This window comes from Chiloscyllium plagiosum, chromosome 6 (genome assembly GCF_004010195.1).
Source record: "Chiloscyllium plagiosum isolate BGI_BamShark_2017 chromosome 6, ASM401019v2, whole genome shotgun sequence".
Classification (NCBI taxonomy): domain Eukaryota; kingdom Metazoa; phylum Chordata; class Chondrichthyes; order Orectolobiformes; family Hemiscylliidae; genus Chiloscyllium; species Chiloscyllium plagiosum.
Genome location: NC_057715.1, coordinates 94,081,940 through 94,101,604, shown reverse-complemented (window position 1 = coordinate 94,101,604; position 19,665 = coordinate 94,081,940). Strand labels below are relative to the sequence as shown.

General features: G+C 41.7%; 1 protein-coding gene across 1 annotated transcript in view; it reads right to left on the bottom strand.

The window, feature by feature from the left end:
* gpr143 (G protein-coupled receptor 143) overlaps positions 1–19,665 on the bottom strand; it is an 89,278-nt gene that overhangs the window by 24,217 nt on the left and 45,396 nt on the right. Inside the window, exon 8 of the mRNA XM_043692714.1 lies at positions 8,631–8,883. Within this exon, the coding sequence (XP_043548649.1) occupies positions 8,631–8,883 (253 nt within the window). The remainder of the gene's footprint in view (positions 1–8,630; positions 8,884–19,665) is intronic.

Here is a 19,665-nt window from a genome sequence, read left to right as displayed (position 1 = left end):
AAGTGTACTTAACAACCCAGCCTCGACAGGCCTCTACAGTAAAGGATTCCACAGCTTTATGAAATACTGAGAGAAGAAACTCCTCCTCATTTCGGTTTTAAATGTGCAACCACTTAAGTCTGAGATTTTGACCTCCCTATTTCTTTATTCCATTCCATTTGAAATAAAGAACAACCCATTTGTCTTCCCTACTTAATGCTAGCATTTCAAGTTTCTAATTTGACAATCCCCAAAATCCCTGTGCTCCAGCTCTCTGCAGCCTCTCATTACAATCCAATTCAGGCACTCTATTCTTCCTACTGAAAAGTACATAACCTTGAGCTTTCCCCACAATATATTCCAGAAAGTTTTATCCATTCGCTTAACCTATCGCTATCTGCCTACAGATTCTGTCATTGCTACCACTTGCCATCCCACCTATTTTGTCATCTGCAATGGGTTTCCATTCTATCTTATAGGCTTTTCACAAGCTGTGTGGTGAGATTCGAACTAGCCAGTAGCGAGATACCAATTGAGAAGAATTACCGTTATGTTAAATACCTCATCAATGCCATAACACGCCTTCTTAAAAACAAACAAAAATGAGAGATCCAAGATGGCGGCAGTCTGAGTAGTCTGCTGTGTTGGGCTCTGTGCATATGATAGTCCATTACCTCCAACTTTCAAGTCATTAATATATATTGTAAATAGCGTTGGTCACAGCACTGATCCCTGTTGCATTCGATTACTTACGTGTTGCCATCTTAAAAATGACCCCTTTATAACAAATGTCTTTTTGTAGTCAATACATCTTCAGGCCATGTTAAAACACCATCTCCAACACTGTGGGCTCTTATCTCATTGAACAGCCCTGTGTATGAAAAGCCTTCTGGAATTACTAAATATATTACATCTAATACTCTTATTTTGTGTAAGGTGTTATATTGGCAGTTTTCCAATCCTCTGGGATCGCTCCAGAATCTAAGGATTCTTGGAAGATTACAACCAGTGCATCCATGATCTCTGTAGTTTTCTCCTTTAACATTTTAGTGTACATTCTATCAGCTCCAGGGCCAATCCTTAGCCTCATTAGTTTCCTTAATACTTTCTCTCTAGTGATAGTGATTATATTTATTTCCTCCACACCTTCTCAACCTTGATTTGGTAATTTTGGATGCTATTAGTGTCCTCTACTGTGAAGAGAGTTGCAAAGAATTTATTTATAGAGCTCCCAACAATACCTTCATGCATCCACAAACACACATTTTCAGGGTCCAGAAGATCTAACTTTTATTTTGAAGGACCAAAGAGTGGAGCTGCAACTTTATCATCCTCCCATGTGAACAAAAGGAATTCAGCATCAATTATAGATTAACAGATCCGTATCTAATTTCCAGATAGAGCAGTGTGTCTACAAACACAGTCACTAGACCAGTACATCAGCAGAATGATCCTCGTTTCTGTTCAATCTATGAACTGATTCAGCAGCATGCAGAGCTGGCTTCAGTGCCAAGTGGAGCCCTTGTCTGCTGACAGCGCATTATCCTATATGTGACTGAGCCAAATCACATTGCAGACTCAACAGAAACCAAATCCTAGAATCAACCAAGGTCGAGTTGCAGAATAGCGTTAAAAAGGCAAGAATTAAAAGCACACTCTGAAGTCATGCAGCATTCACAAACAATAAGTGAATTAATGGGTCAAAGCAAAAGTAAATATGATTTAATTACCATTACTGAAATGTAGTTTTTTAAAAACTCATGGCATTTATTGCCCATCCCTAGCTACCCTTGAACTGAGTGGCTTACTAAATCATTTCAGAGAGCAGTTAAGAGTCAGTCACATTGCTGTGGGCTGGAGTCACATGTAGGCCAGACCAAGTGAGGATAGCAGATTTCTTAAAAGGACATTTGTGAACCAGATGAGTTTTTCTGACAATCAGCGATGGTTTCATGGTCATCAGCAGATTCTTAATTCCATTTTTTTTTAAACTTCACTGCAGCATATGGTAGAATTTGAACTTATCTCCACAGAACTGGATTAATAGTCTAGTCATAATGCTCTGAGGGAGCTGCTGAGTGACCAAGACTAGGAGCTAAATATTGAAAGGATATTTGATATTTATAAAGGCCAGGCAAGAAGGATAAGACAATGAGATGGAGTAATATATTTATGAAGGAGGGTAATCGATTTGAATAGAAAGCAGAAACTGCTTGAGATAAGAAACAGCATGGGGTAGGAGTATGTTAATATGGACCATGGTATAAAATCAGGGATTTAGAGGTGCATGTAGTAAATGGGTGCTTTCAATCTAGTTAAAGACTGAGTAAATTAAATGAGCACCAATCCCGTGGAGGAAGAATTCCTGGAATGTATTTGAGACAGATTTCTGAGGACCATTAAATCCAAGAGCATAGCATATTAAATATCAGGTATTATGTAAAGAATGGGTTAATAAATAATCTTTGTGCAGAAGAAACTTTACAGAAAAATGACAATCATGTGACAATTTTTCATCAAGTTTGAAAAAGATGTAGTTCAATCTGAAATTTAAATCTAAACAAGGACAACATTGAAATCACAGAGAATGTAGTCAGAGGTGGATTGGAAAAATGAAACATTTTGATTCGTAGGTACTGGCTAGCATTTAGATAATTAATTTTGGATTTCCAAAAACATATTCTTCTAAGACAAAACATTCAACAGGATAAGTGAACCCTCCCAGCTAACTGCAGTTAAAGATATTATTAGATCAATGGCAGAGGCTTACAAAAGCCTGTGGATTCAGAATTTCAAAATTTGGCAAAAGGAGAATAAAGACATTTTATAAAAAGACAATCAAAATGAATTTAAAAGGAGATTCTACATGGCACTTAGTGCTCTCTTGCAAATAGAGTCATAGAGATGTACAGCATGGAAACAGATCCTTTGGCCCAACCCATCCATGCCAACCAGATATCCCAACCCGATCTAGTCCCACCTACCAGCACCCGGCCCATACCTCTCCAAACCCTTCCTATTCATATACCCATCCAAATGCCTCTTAAATGTTGCAATTGTACCAGCCTCCACCACTTCCCTCTGGCAGCTCATTCCATACTCCCACCACCTTCTGCATGAAAAGGTTGTCCCTTGGGTGTCTTTTATATCTTTCCCCTCTCACCCTAAACCTATGCCCTCTAGTTCTGGATTCCCCCACCCCAGGGCGCAACTCTACTTTCAAAGGTCTGTGAACCTGCACGCCAAGGTCTTTTGTTCAGCAACACTCCCTAGGACCTTACCATTAAGTGTATAAGTCCTGAAAACGTGTTGCTGGAAAAGCGCAGCAGGTCAGGCAGCATCCAAGGAGCAGGAGAATCGACGTTTCCGGCATGAGCCCTTCTTCCTACTAGGATTTGCTTTTCCAAAATGCAGCACTTCACATTTATCTGAATTAAACTCCATTTGCCACACCTTAGCCCATTGGCCAATCTGATCAAAATCCTGCTGTCATCAGAGGTAACCTTCTTCACTTTTGGTGTCATCTGCAAACTTACTAACTATACCTCCTATGATTTATATAAGTGATGAAAGGTAGAGGAGCCAGGACCAATCCTTGTGGGCACTCCACTGGTCACAGGTCTCCAGTCTGAAAAACAACCCTCCACCACCACCCTCTGTCTTCTACCTTTGAGCCAGTTCTGTATCCAAATGGCTAGTTCTCCCTGTAATCCAAGAGATCTAACCTTGCTAACCAGTCTCCCATGGGGAACCTTGGTGAACGCCTTACTGAAGTCCATATAAATCACATCCACCACTCTGCCCTCATCAATCCTCTTTGTTACTTGTTTAAGAGAAGTAGGAATTTGGAATGGACAGAGCATCGATGGGGTATAAGTCAGGGGTTTGGAGCATTTGGGAAGGAATGTTAACCCTGGTTACCCGCATACATTGCCAAGGAGTGCTTGCGTGTGCTAAGTGTGTATCTCTGAAGTCAGCTCAAATGAAGATGGTGCCTTTCATAATCCTTATTTCCCTACCTGTGAAACCTCCAGCCACCAGCCTGGAGCACGCACTGTTAATCCCTGAGGAAGCCACATTCTGTGCAGCCCCTATCTTCCTCAGCAGGTATGTGAGAGCTGGCTGTAAGGAAAGCACATGTTGGTGGCTGGCTCTTCAATACGGAGGTAGCGGAGGCCTCTGAGGATTGCTGGAGACACCTCAAAGCTAATGAAAATCCTCTGGAGTTGTTCATCAGGCAGCTGATTCTACATGTACAGCACAAAGTCTGAGGAGATTATGGCAGAGACTTTGAAAGGATTACAAACACTGGTATGGACAGGAGGACTACACCAAGACAAAGGGCACTGTGGACAGATCGCCTGCTTTTCAGAACATAGAACTCTTCCTCTGTTGAGAGACTATGAGGTTCAAACTTAAACATTTCTCTGGTGGTTAAACCTTCTATGGTTTGCTTACAAGGATGTTCTGAATACCAACAATTCCCAGTCTTTCACCATTTTACAAAAACTCCTTTTCTAACTTTCCCATTGAAATGTAGAACATCAATTTGACTATACTGTTCTTTAATTGTATCAAGTCATTGAGTAGTTAGAATTCTTGGGCAGAGCTACTAGTAAATTCTGTATTTTGTGGTTCAGGTGATTTTTAAGAGTGTGAACTTTCCTGACCAGTTAGGCAGAGAAATGTGGAGATTTATCATCAGGAACAAAAGACACTAACATTGTATCAGAGACTGAGTTAGTGATCAGTGAATTTGGGTTGTTACAATGTCTCTGAAAAATCCTCATCACATTTAACAAATCTATAAAAAATACAAAGCCAGCAATCATAGCCCAGTCAACTTAACTTTGGTGATGGAGAAGCTTCTATAGCCAACCGTTCATGATAGAATTAATAGTTACATGAAAAATGGTGAATTGATTAAGAAGAGTCAGGATGAATTTCTAAGGGGGAAATCATGTTTAAGTAACTTTGCTGGAATTTTTGAAGAGTGAATAAAGAGTTGATGAGTGTAATGCTGTTGATGGGGTGTACATGGACTATCGTGACAGTGTCAAACAACAAACTTAATGGGAAAGTTATAGCTCAGGGAATAAAAGGGTCAGTAACAACATGGACACAAAATTGGCAAAGAAATGGATATGTTACCAGCTTGGGGAAAATTTGTAGTGGAATTTCCCTGGGTTAGTATTGAGACCCTTGCTGTTCCTGATATATATGTTAATGACTTGGATCTTGGTGTGCAGGGAACAATTTCAAAGTTTGCAGATGACACGATACTTGGAGGAATTGTAAACTGAGAGGAGGATACTGTAGAAATCCAAAAGGATATTGACAAGTTGGTGGAATGGATGGAAAGTTGGCAGATGTGATTCAATACAGAGTAGTGTGAGGTGTTGCAATTTGGTAGGAAGAAAATTGAAGACAGCAAGAAAATAAGGGAGGTACAGTTCTAAGGGGATACAGGAGCAGAGGAACTGAAGTGAATATGCACAAAGATCTTTGAAAATAGTAGGACAGGTTGAGAGCAGTAAGTAAAGCAGTGTGTGTACAGCTTTATTGATCAGATGGGCCAACGGGCTGATAAGTGGCAGATGGAGTTTAATTTAGATAAATGTGAGGTGCTGCATTTTGAGAAAGCAAATCAGAGCAGGACTTCTACACTTAATGGTAAGGTCCTGGGGAATGTTGCTAAACAAAGAGACCTTGGAGTGAAGGTACACAGCTCCTTGAAAGTGGAGTTGCAGGTAGATAGGATAGTAAAGAGGGTGTTTAGTATGCTTTCTTTTATTGGTCAGAGTATTGAATACAGGAGTTGGGAGGTCATGTTGCAGCTGTACAGGACATTGGTTAGGCCACTGATGGAATATTGCAAGCAATTCTGGTCTCCTTCCTATCGGAAAGATGTTGTGAAACTTGATTTACAATGATGTTGCCAGGGTTGGAGGATTTGAGCTACAGGGAGAGGCTGAATAGGCTGGGGCTGTTTTCCCTGGAGCGTCGGTGACTTTATAGAGGTTTATAAAATCATGAGGGGCATGGATAGGATAAATAGACAAAGTCTCTTCCCCGGGGTGGATGAGTCCAGAACTAGAGGACATAGGTTTAGGGTGAGGGGGGAAAAATATAAAAGACACCTAAGGGGCAACGTTTTCATTCCATACATGAACACCCTCTGAATGAGCGGCCAGAGGAAGTGGTGGAGGCTGGTACAATTGCAACATTTAAAAGGCATCTGGATGGGTATATGAATAGGAAGGGTTTGGAGGGATATGGGCCAGGTGCTGGCAGGTGGGACTAGATTGGGTTGGGATATCTGGTCAGCATGGACGAGTTGGACCAAAGGGTCTATTTCTGTGCCGTACATCTTGATGACTCTATTGCAGCAACATAGAGTCTGACAGCAAGCAGGTGATGCTGATCTTGTATAAGACACTTATTAAATTTAGCTAAAGTTCCATGTGCAGTTGTGGGCACCACATAACAAGAAAGATGTGAATGCAGAACTGGTTACAGAGATGAGGAACACTCAGTTATGAGGATACACTGAAGAGGTTGGGACTATTTTCATGCAGGAATGAGTGTGAGTAGTCTCCATTTTGATAAGCCATTGGCATTCAATGCTAAGAGTGGGCATTTCTTCAACTCCCACATAGCGTGGTATCACAGCTCAGAGCACCTGTGATTTCTCTTTTACACTTCCACACTATTGTTATAAAGTAGTAATAATTGAAACACTGGCTGATGGGACTATAGCGTGTTGTAGCTGCAAAGGGAATTTGACTTATGTGGACTGTTTATGCAGAAATAATGCTTGGAACTGGAAAATGGAATCTTAACAGATACTGCCTGACCTACTGAAGAGAGAGGAGATGGTTAACATTAAATGTCAATTTTGATGAAGGGTCATTGACCTGAAACATTAGTTCTGTTTTTCTCTGTCTTTCTCTAGGGGTTACAACAATAGTTTCTGTTTTCAGATTACCATCATCTACAGAAAATAAGTTTGTGTAGAACACTCATTTCTGTTCGAGTCTGATCCATTCAGATCAATTTATAAGGGGATATTGCTTCATTAAAAATGCATTATATAAAAGTGTTACTGATTGTTACTTCCAGTTCCAAAACATTATGTTTCTGCATATACTGTCAATATAATTCAGGCTTCTCTTGCAGTCACAACATGCTTTACTCATTTCAGTTAAATTTTCAAAAGTACTGGTAATTGAAACATTATTTAAAGTGGTTGGGGGTTAACACCTGACTTGGTCCAAGTTACTGACCATTCCTTGATTTGAACTCAGTCAATTCCTGTCATTTGAGTTAATGATATTCTACAATATGCAGCATCAAATATGTTATAAAAATGAGAAACAACTTTTTTTTTTATATAGCACCTTTAACATAGTAAAATTTCTCAAAGCACTTCACTGCAGTTTTATTAAATCAAATTTGACACCAAGTCATGTAAGGAAATGTTAGGGAAGATGACCCAAGGCTTAGTCAAAGAGGTAGTTCAAATGGGCGGTGCAATGCGATGGCACAGTGGTTAGCACTGCTGCCTCAGTGCTGGGACCTGGGTTTGATTCCAGCCTTGGGGTGTGGAGTTTGCACATTCTCTCCACGTGCTCTGGTTTCCTCCTTGGCTGTACTAAATTGCCCACAGAGACCAGGGATGGTCAGGCTAGGTGGATTAACCTGGGGAAATGCAAGGTTACAGGGATAGGGTAGGAGAGTGGGTCTGGATAGGGTGGTCTTTGGAGAGTTTGTGTAGACGCGATGGGCAGAATGGCCTGTTCCAAACTGTAAAGGAGTCTATGATTCTGGGTAGGTTTTAGGAAGCATCTTAAAAAAAGGGAGGGAAGTGAGGAATGTGCAAGAGAGAGCTCAGAGTTGAAAGGATGGTCTCCAATAGAGGAACAATTCTAACTAAGGTTCTCAAGCTGGAAGTGGAAGAGACCTGCACTTTCCAAGGGGGGGGGAGGGGGGCAGTACAGGGAGCTGGAAGGAACAGCCAGGCCCTATCCTGGAAGAAAAAGAGAAAAACAAATGACCCAAAAAAATGAATGAAATAAAAATCAATGAACAAACAAAAGAAAACAAGGAGAAAGAAATGCCAGCAATGTGAGAACAGCCAGGTAAACCATTGGTCTGATGTGGACTGAGGGATAAAATACTGGTCAGGACACCTGGGATAACTTCCTCGCAAGACACTGATTAAAGGAAAATGCTAAAAATGATCCATAAATCATGAAGTAGTTCTAGATAGGGCAGAGATTGGATTTAAAAATGCAGGGATAGGAGGAGAAAAGAAAAATTAGGGATATAAGGAGTTCTGCGGTTTTAAACAATGCTGGAAATCAACGGGCTTGAAGGGAAGATTGTGCGAAACATCAACGTCAACCCAATTGTAGAGCTGGGTCATGCAGAGATTTGCACTTCCATCAGACCATCTGCTGGTTGACCACAGAGCAATGTTGACAAGGCATCCCCCCCCCTTCTTTAACAGCGAGGGACTTTCACGGTGATTAAGAAGAATGTTTAGCAGCAGAAGTCACAGAATGGTTGTGGCTACTTTGAGAAAGCCAGTTACAGCCCCTGATAGACGGGGGAATTTGATGCAAAGAAACCATTTGCTTTCCCATTACCTTCAGAGAGGGCACAAAGCTCATCATTACTGTCGTGACTATTTTCAGTCATCATCTTTTCACATTCTTGTAGGTAATCGTGGTAATTCAGCGACGCTGCCACAGGGTTTTCATACTCATTCTCAGCTGAAGCAGAGGCCGTTGGTAATTCCCACTGAATCTCGTTCTTTTGAAACCTGAAATCAAAGTCCCATCCAGTCCAGCCATAAAATGCCAACGTGCTGAGAAAGCCTTGCATTGGATTCAGGATACTCTGCAAACGAAAGGCAAAAATAAAAAAACAGAAAACCGGATTATTATCTGAATGGAAATAGATTGGGAAAGGGGGAGAAGCGAGACCAGGAGTGTCCTTGTGTATGCATGCAGCTGCAGAAGATGGAGAGAGGGCAGCAAATAGTGCCCCTTCATTCCAAGACAGTTCGAATAAGGAGCAGGGAATATCTTACTGCAGTTATATAAAGGGCTTCAGTGAGACTACATCTGGAGTGTAGTGTGGAGTTCTGGTCTCCTTATCGGAGGAAGGATGTCCTGGCTACGGACGGAGTGCAACCAAAGGTTTACAAGAATGATTTCTGGGAATGATTGGACTGATGTATAAAGAGACACTGGGTTGGTTAGCCATTGGAGTTCAGAAGGATGAGGGGGCTCTCATTGAAACATATAAAATTCTAACAGGGTAAATGCAGGGCATCCAGTACCAGGAGTTAGAGGATACAAAGTAGGCCATTTAGGACTGAGATGAGGAGAAAATCTTTCACCCAGAGAATGATGAGATTGTGAAATACTCAACTATAAACAGCAATTGAGGCCAAAACACAATGTTTTCAATGAGTTAGTTCTTAGGACTAAAGGAATCAGAGGTTATGGGGAGAAAGGGGAAAAAGGGTAAATATGATCATCCACTCTGTAATGTACAGCAGATTCTTATTTTCTATGTTTTGCTCTGACAAATGGGATTATGTTTACAGATATACAATGAACATTATCATGTAGAATAGTGAAGTACCATTTAATCTTCAGACAAGTACAGCCTCTATTCTGAATACAAACAACATTTGAAAGGTTTCATTTTCCCGATGTGGAGATTGTTGAAAGATGATAGAATTAATCCACCTTTAAACTCATTTCTTGGATGTTGAAACTGGCCACTGTAAATTTAGTTCCATCCACATGAATCTTCTGAATTTACAGTGACTGATCAAGATAAGCCCCACAAACCCATCCATTAACTCCATTTATACTTCCCACTGCCCCAAGAAAGCAACCAATATAATCAAAGACCCCTCCCACCCTAGGTATGTCCTTTTCCACAGGCAGAAAATATAAAAGGTTTAAACACAGATACAAAAAGATTCAAGAACAACTTCTTCCCTATTATTAGAGTTTTGAACAGACCTCTTAAATGTTAATTCTGCTGTCTCTCTCTCTGCAGTTGTAACACTGTATTCTGCACTCTGTCCTGATGCATACCATGTGGTACGATCTGCCTGTTTAGCAGGCAAAACAATACTTTCACTGTATCTCCATACACGTGACAACAATAAAGCAATCAATCAGCAACCAATTGGAAAGATTGCCTCAGGAATTCAAAATTAAAATTGTAAAAACGCAGATGAGACACAATCCCAGCCTCTTCCGTTCTGCTGGGCCCACATTGACAATCTGCTTCAGACAAGGTGGTCCCGACTTCTAGATCAACCTTCAAGCAGACCTGTTGATAATGAACAAATTGCATTGACCCCGTATGAGAAAACCAGAGGTCAGATAAGCCTTCATTTCAAATAAGAAAGAAACTCACCTCGAGGAAGGACCAGAGCAATTTTCTATAGGATTTCAATCATCATGCTTTTCAAGTGCTTAAATCGGGGCAAGGACAGGTTTGCTATACATGGACTGTTAGACTGATGGAATTTCTGCCACTTCTCTGACACTCAGTCAATTCCTCCTGTTGTGACATCAAACCATCCATAGTGAGAGTCCAAATTCCCAATTCCCTCACTTTGTGGCTCCCTGTAAACATCCTAGAGTCCTGAATACCTTCATTTAAATGTGCTACTGCAATGTTATGAAGTTGGTAGAAACTATTTCTTTCTGTTTATTAAAAAAAAAGAGGATAAATCTGAAATTGCAGTTCTTTACTGAAAGAATGAAGCCATAAATGTTCATCGCTTGTAACAGATGAGTTATTACTATCCAAGAGTCAAACAAAGCAAACATTAAATACCACCCTGGAATAATCACCTGGATTGTACAATCCAAAATTAACAAAAGTTGAACATGCAATTTGTGGCTGACTCTAAGCTATGAATTATATAACAGTGGTAGAGTCATTCCAGCTGGCTGCACTGGAAAGCAGCTTCACAAAGATGGCTGTCAAAGAGACACATTAGATTGTGCGAAACAGCTCAGACGCACTCACTGCTCTATGGAATACTCCTAGGCACAATCACCAGCAGAAGCATCAATTACTGGAGAACAGTCAACTCAGTAAAAGTCACTCTTTGGTCCTTCCATAACCAGTTTTCCAATGCAAAAAGTGCCCTGCGTTCAAAGAGACTGACATATTCCCAAATCCAGGATTATGAACTGAGTGACGCACTAAAGTTTGTTGCTACCGTCACAAAGACTCATTGTGTAAGATCCTCCTACCATAGGGCACAGAGGGGCTGGAACTGACTGAATAGGGGAGTGGTCTCAAGGGGTTGAATGGCCGACTCCATTGCTCTGGACAATGATAATTAGTCATTTTCATCAGCTTCACCTCTACCAGGATATCCAAATCTATAAAAAATTCAGCATTCCTATGTGCTTTGTTTAGTTGCATGGTCCAAAGATTGAGACATTTAGAAAAACTGATTTATGAGAAAAACAGTGAAGTTAATGGAGTAAGCCATATATTGCAATTTCCTCAGCTGTGTTGTCCTTTGATTTACTGAAGTGTTAAGCTCAAACTGTTTCTTTAAAGCATGGCAATCCAATTTCCATACCCTCTAGCAGACTGCTTGCTACACGTTACACAAGTTCACTACCCTAGTGGGGACAATAATTACTTTTGTTGACAACTTGTGGACACAAGTTATTTTTCATTAGTGTTTAGAACAAATTAACTAAAGGTTTTGAAAGACAGGATGGTTCGAGATACATCAAAATTCGAAAGGGGCATATTGTATTGCATACCTCTAACAGCACCCAAGGAAAATTTACACAGTAAATCTTACTGAAGGTATATAGCAGTTTAGATTAGATTAGATTACTTACAGTGTGGAAACAGGCCCTTCAGCCCAACAAGTCCACACCGACCCGCCGAAGAACAATCCACCCAGACCCATTCCCCTACATTTACCCCTTCACCTAACACTACGGGCAATTTAGCACAGCCAATTCACCTGCACATTTTTGGACTGTGGGAGGAAACCGGAGCACCCAGAGGAAACCCACGCAAACACGGGGAGAATGTGCAAACTCCAGAGACAGTTGCCTGAGGCGGGAATTGAACCTAGGTCTCTGGCACTGTGAGGCAACAGTGCTAACCACTGTGCCACCATGCCGCCCACTGCCACCATGCCACCCACAGAAGGTAAGCAGACAGGCCAGAACACACAGTGTAATATCATTTAACATATTCCACTGAATATTGCTCCAGTCTTTCACTACAATTGCAAGTGCAGATCTGGGAACTCCTGCTGAACTGTCATTCTAAAGCACCAGATATTTCCAAAAAAAAAGCAACACCTTCAGCAAGCTGAACTACAGTTCGTCTGGTTCTTGAATGCAGCCAAAGATGGCACAAGTCTACCCCCTAGTGTCTGCTGGATGTAAACACTTCAGTGGAAAACCCAGCTGAGACGATAACAATTTCAGTGAAAAGTTTAGATTAGATTACATTACATTACAGCGTGGAAACAGGCCCTTCGGCCCAACAAGTCCACACCGACCCGCCGAAGCGCAATCCACCCATGCCCCTACATTTACCCCTTACCTAACACTACGGGCAATTTAGCATGGCCAATTCACCTAACCTGCACATCTTTGGACTGTGGGAGGAAACCGGAGCACCCGGAGGAAACCCACACAGACACGGGGAGAACGTGCAAACTCCACACAGTCAGTCGCCTGAGGTGGGAATTGAACCCGGGTCTCAGGCGCTGTGAGGCAGCAGTGCTAACCACTGTGCCACCATGCCGCCCATAAGTTGTTGTCTGCCCTCCTGCTGGAGATCAAGATTTTATGTTACATATAAATAATGTGATACCCCTAGATACTTGATTGCTTAAATTTTACATTAAAGACAGAAAAAAATTAAAAGATCAACATTTTTAAAAACGTTTCTTAAATATGCAATATTTAATAACACAAGTTTTAGGATCAGCAGCGAACCACTTGTTCCCTCTACCATTTGATAAGATCATAGCTAATTTGATTATGCATTCAATCCACTTATTTTCCTTTATGAAATCGAATAAAGACCCTTCATTTTTAAACTAGAAGCTAACCTGCAGCTGCAGCAAGTAATTAGGGAGCAAATGGTATGTTGGCCTTTATCACCAGAGGATGAGAGTGCTGGAGCAAAATGTTTTGCTTCAATTGTACAGAAGTTCCGGGAGACCACACCAGGGGGGTTGTGTGCATCCTTGGTGCCCCTTACTGAAGGAAGGGTGCACAGAGAGTGCAGCAGGCACTTAGAACCAGGGGCACAGTCTTCGAATATGGGTCAACCCCTTTACAACTGAAACGAGAGAATATTCTTCACTCAGATTGAGGTGAATCTTTAGAATTCTCCACCCTAGACAGCTGTGGAAGCTCAGTCATTCATTACATTCAAGGCAGAGATTTTTAATGTACAGAGATCTACATGACATAAATCGGGATATAGGGATGATACAGGAATGATTATCTAACTCAATGCCACGAACTCAAGGTGTTGCATCACCTGCTCATGCACCTATCTTCTTTCCTGTGATGTGAAGACTGAACAGCAAACAATTTGGATTTTCACGCAAGGTATTTTTCACTCTATTCATTGTGCTGTTCTATTTATGCCTTAATTACAGCAAGTTACTGACTGCAACATTGCGCTCTGTAGCACCGCCCCATCCCTCCCAGTACTACAGTAGCCTGGAGGCAGCCAGTCTGCTACCAACAACCTGTAGTCGAGAATGTAGCTTATTTTTCTGATCAGCCTGTTCAGAGATGGTATTACACACCTCTGAAGCAGGTGGGACTTGAACCCAGGTGTCTCTTGGTGCTACAAAATGGCCTGTATAAACAAAACTAGACTAAGTGGATTGAAGTGGTTGCAATTTCTACTATTGATACTTTAAAGCGTCTGGATGATTGGCATTTTCATTGCCTAGTATTAAAAATGTGTTTGCCCAAAATGGAAAGGATGTGGGCTTGAAAGGGTTAATACTGAGCAGTGCCATAAGAACCACCATGATGTCTTGCTCAGAGGACACCTCCAGCTTTCAAAAGGAGTGGAGCCTAACATCTACTCCTCTGCAAAGTCTCTATAACCACAAATATGACCTGTAACTACTTTTTAAAACATAATTAACAAGCCTCGTTAATAAAAATGCCAGCACAGTAGGTAGTGTTTGGGTTCGTAGGACCTCATCTGTTCCAGGCTGGAGGCATCCTTTTCTCATTTATTTTTTATCTTCTTATCCTTTTCTTTCTTCACCTTTGAGGCCAGAGTGGTGTCAGCAGGGGTGGTGGCTGCAGCGTCAGCAGCGTGGGTCAAGACTCCTGGCAGCAGTAGGCCTGGGGCCGGGACCCCTTGGAGGGGCGGGGCGGTAGGCCCGGAGCCGGGACCCCTGGTGGTGTCAGATGGTAGCAGAGCCAGGATCTCCTGGGGCATTAGCATTGTCATTGCGGTTCCAGGAGCAGGATTTCTTGAGAACTGGAACACCTTGCAGAGACTTTATAGAAGTCCTGAAACCATGCTGGAAACATCAATTTGATCAGCAACTGAACTCTTATTTAAGCAATTTCCTATTATAGCTCAAAATGGCACCAGATTGTGATGACAAAATAATTTTCAACGTATCTTCAAGATATACATGACAATAAATCATTAATTATAAAAGAGACTTCTCTAGCTTGACCAGTAAGCAGTTTTGTCTACCAACTTAGACCAAGCCCGACTCTGCAGTTTTCTACTCTTAGAGGATGGTGGCAGGAACTTCATTATGAGCAGCAGCTCATACAGCACAGTGAGCTGACACAGCCATATAATGTGGGACTCAGTTCACTCAGTTGGCTGGATAGCCAGTTTGTGAAACAGTGATGTCACAGCTGGCTGAAGTCACCACCAAGATCTAGCCTGTTGACCTTGCCCCTAGTCTGAGGCATGGTGACCCTCATGTTAAAATCACCCACCAGATGTCTTTCTCAAATGAGGGGGCAACCTATCATCTTCTGTGACTAGGGTGACTATCTTATGCAACAACGTGGTAGGGAGTGGAGTGGATTTGATTTGACTGCTCACACAACCCTTGGTGTGAAATCTTCAGACACCACTTGTAGTCAGTGCGGGGCTTATCAAGGAGGAGTACATCAGTGAATGGTGAAAGTTTTTCAGACCTAGTAATCGATGCATTGTATCAGGAGAGCTAGCATTTCCTGGGGATGGAGAATTCGCAAATCCAAAGCACAGACAGACCACATTGCCAGACAGTGATCTGTGGGAGCTGTCCCAAATTGGACTCCAGTGGTGAGAGAACAGACATTGAAGCAAAGCTTAAAATCTCTGCTGGAGTAATTTAAAGTGATTCATTATCTAGGCTGGAAAGGCAAGAATTTTAAAAATGTACTTGTTGCTGCAATAGTGAATGGGCACCACGAGGCATGACTACAGAAAGGAATTAAAAGGCCACAAAAGAACCATTGATCCGAAGTTACAGATCAGGCATACATCATGAAGAGAGTAATTAAAACAATAATGTGGACAAAGAATTTGGAAGGTTTTGCACACAGCCTAGAAAAGGCAAGAGATCCTCCATAAAAGCTATGATAAAGGCAGGAACAAAAGCATTTTAGCTGTCCAGAGCAGGAATCATTCAGTAAAACCAGAATTAAAGTGGGAATAATTTATTAAAGCGGGAATAATTTATTAAAGCTGCAAAAAGGATGACTCATGCAGTGATTATGCAGCAAATTGCAAAACCCTTATAAGTGTTAACATACAGAGGGATCTATGGGTACATGTTCACCGTTCCCTAGAAGGGGCAATAAAAATAGACAAGATAGTTAAAAAAGCATAAGGCTTGCTTGCCTTTATCGGGCAGGAGATTTTATATAAAAATTGTGAAGTCATGTTGTAGCTGTCTAGATCCTTAGTTAGGCTACACTTGGAACGGTGCGTACAGTTCTGGTCACCACACTGCCAGAAGGATGTGGAGGTTTTGGAGAGGGTACAGAAATGGTTTATCAAGATGTTGCTTAGTTTGGACAGTACTAGCTTGGAGGAGATTAGACAAATTTGGTTTGTTTTCACTTGAATGTCACAGAATGAGGGGCGACCTGATAGAATTTTGCAAAACAATGAGAAGCATGGGTAATTGGAGTCTTTATCCCAGGGTAGAAATGTTAGTTATCAGGGGGTCATGGTTTAAAGTAAACAGGAAAGTTTGGATGTGGGAGACAATTTTTTTTTTAAAAAAAAGAGGGTGGCAAACATCTGGCAATATGCTACCAGAGGTGGAGGAGGAGCTGGATACAATAACAATGTTTAAGAAGCATCTTGATAGATATATGAATAGGTGGGAAATAGAGGGATATGGACAGCATAGTGACAAAAGGTTTTGAGTTTAGAAAGGCACAGTCTTGGTGGGCCAAAGGGTCTGTTCCTGTGCTGTACTGTTCTTTGCTTTTTCAATTGTAATAAGTTGCTACGTAGCTAGACCTTGTTAATTACAAAGTGACCATTCTGGTTTGACCAGAAATTAGATTTCCTCTGGCATATTAGAGCATGCAGGCACTGTAGTTTCCTACACTTAAAGACAATGGTAGCAGCAAACATCATCATGAGGAACAGCTATACAGCAGAGTCAGTTAGCATGCCTTTACAATAATCAAATAAATAATGTAATGAATGAATGACCCATTTTTGGCACTTACTATTGTCACTATGGACCTTATTACTAATGGCTTTTATTGCATCCTTTAAAAGCTGTCCTGACTCAATGACCAATACAAATGTGCCTCTCTCTGCAATGGATGGGAAGGGTTTAGAGGGATGTGGGCTAAATGCTGGCAAATGGGACTAGATCAATTTAGGATATCTAGTCGGCATGGATGAGTTGGATCAAAGTGTCGGTTTCTGTGCTGTACATCTCTACGACTCTATGACTCCAAGTGATCAGGTTGAGAGTGCCGAATGTGGGCTCACAACCCAAGTTAGCTACATCCTTAAAATGCATTCCTGAAAGGCGGAATCAAGCTCAAGCTCAGCAATCTTTAAGGATTCCCGAGCCATCCTGATTCGGACAATCTCGCTCCATGATTATATACTACACCAAGTTCTCAGCAGTCTTCCACGTTTTTCTGACAATCTGTACAGTAAGGTCAGCCACCTGTTAAAATTGGCATCTCACTTTTAATAAACTTTAACCTGGGCTGAGTCCATGGCAACCCAGGTCACTTGACCTGTCTCCAAGCAGATTTTGTAGGAGGTCAAAGTTCTGTCTCCAAAAGCATTCCATTTAACTTCAAGTAGACACATCATAAAACCAAACAGTCATGACAGTACCCTGAACCTCACCCGATGAAGTCCTTATCAGAGTACTCTGAGGCACTATGTCAGTCACCTTGCTCTCCAGGAAACAAAAATACACATTTTCTTTTTCCACCAGCCTTGCTGCTGCTTATTCGGGTGGAGTAGCTCACTCCATGCTGATCTCACCTCTATACCAACCTCTCAATCATACACAGTGCCATCATCTAAACTGATTAGATCTAAAGCCAATGCCCCTTCATCAAACCTATTCTTGCTCTCCATTATCACACTGATCAGACAACAGTCCTTGGGTATCTGAAAACAAATGTAGAAGGAGAGGGGTGAGGAAAGGGGGAGGTGGAAAGCAGGAGGTCCATTGTCAAACTACCTGTAACTTTATGACCATTGCAGGTTTGAGAAGGTGCATACACCACACGTGTGGTGCTGTGGAAAAGATGTCGGTGATGCGATGGCCTCAGGCACTGCTGCAATCAATAGTTCAGAGAAACCCTTCCTCAACAGAGGCTGAGGATAAGGCAGCATTCCTATCCCCAACCAATCCTCCTGTGCTAAAAGTGAGGAGGTAACAGTGTGTGAAAGGGTTGCCATGTATTTAGGGATGCACTTTACAGAGCTAAATAGATGGAGGTGAATGCAAGCCAAAATGTTGATGAGAGGTTGTATCAGGTGTAACTGCAAGGCGGTGGGGAAGATTAAGAGTGTTAGAAACAAGTCCGAAGTAGGTAAGTAATGTCGAGTTGAGCTGTGTGGTGGTACAACAGGTCAGTGATGGAACTTGAAGATGCATTCAAATGACTCTGACCATTTGAAAGAGGTCATTGAGCTTTACGGACACACTGTAGACAGGTTCTTTTGGGATCACACACGGACAGTGTATATGCTACACCACATGCATCCAATCCCTTCACAGCATATGCTTAGAGGCCTGCAAAGAAATAATGTCTCTCTCCCACTTGCCCCCTTCCCTGGGTAAAGCTTCCAGGATTGCACTGGAGAACCGGTGAACCTGCCCTCTGGCCGGGACTCAATTGCTCCTCTTCCATCCTTCCTTCTGAGCAATGCCCAGATATTCAATTACAATGTGCGCTGTGCACAAAGCAACCTCCCATTATAAGAAGAAGTTCAGACAGGCTTTCAGGGGTTCAGGCAAGTTCAGAAGTGCAAGCAGGTTACGATTAGTGTTAGGTTTATAGACCCCTGCTGTGTCCAGTGTGTTAGTTAGCACCAACGTTATCATTGCACTGCACACCTGAATCCTGGACAGAAGCTCACAGCATGAGAGCTGAACACTCCCTGGATCACCTCGATCAATGGCAGGACCTTTGCATATTATAATCACAGTGTTTGTAAACCAGCAGTATTGCATTGTAGCCCATGACCATTGGATGTGCTAGAACAGTGGACTGAAGGGGATATGCAGGGTAATTTTCACTCAGTCTGCTCCTACTCCCTCAGGCAGGAAAACCCTTTACAGGACAGTCACTTTCCTGATTTTTTACTTATCTGTGGATAACAGGATTCCATTTTGATTAACACAGGAGTCAGAGAAGAAATCAGTTGCACCGTGAAACGTAGTTACTAAGAATACATATGAAAAGGTATGCAAGAGTTTTGTCGGTCACTGGGTAACTCACACTAGGCCCAAACCTCATTGTTGGGTTAGAAGTTGATAAATGCGGTCAGATGTTCCAAGTATCAACAACATTTCAGTCCGTGTCATGGAAACTAACAAATGCTTTTTAAGGTTACAAAGCGCCCCACTACATGAGCCTACAAAACCTGATGCCCAGCGATGGTAACAACCCATATACAGCTTTCACCCAACATCTACATCCACTGCTTTCCTCTTTCTCCAGCTCAGGGGCACTCAGGTAATAATGCCCAAGCTCCAGATGACTGAGCATTGACCAAACTGGGACATTCCGGTCCATGTTAACCCATCCTTTCACTATTAGAAAATGATCCACAATAGATTTTCTTGATTTTGTCAATTCCCATTGGTAGTAAAATGCGATCTTAAAATCTTTGTCTTTTAGAGGATATTTACAATTTGTAACATCATAATTATGTTGGATGTATTTGGCAAAAAAATCCCCGATAGACTTGAAAGAATCTTGGTTTGCTTTGCCAAAGATATTACGTTGTACTTAACCACTTGGATAACTGGTCTCTTGAATGCATTTGATTTACAGTCCTTTATAATCAGCTCTTCATAAGCGAGTTCAAATTATGAGTTCATGACAAGATAATCAGCCTGTGCTCTGAAGATTCATATGCTTTCAAAAAAGATGACTGGTA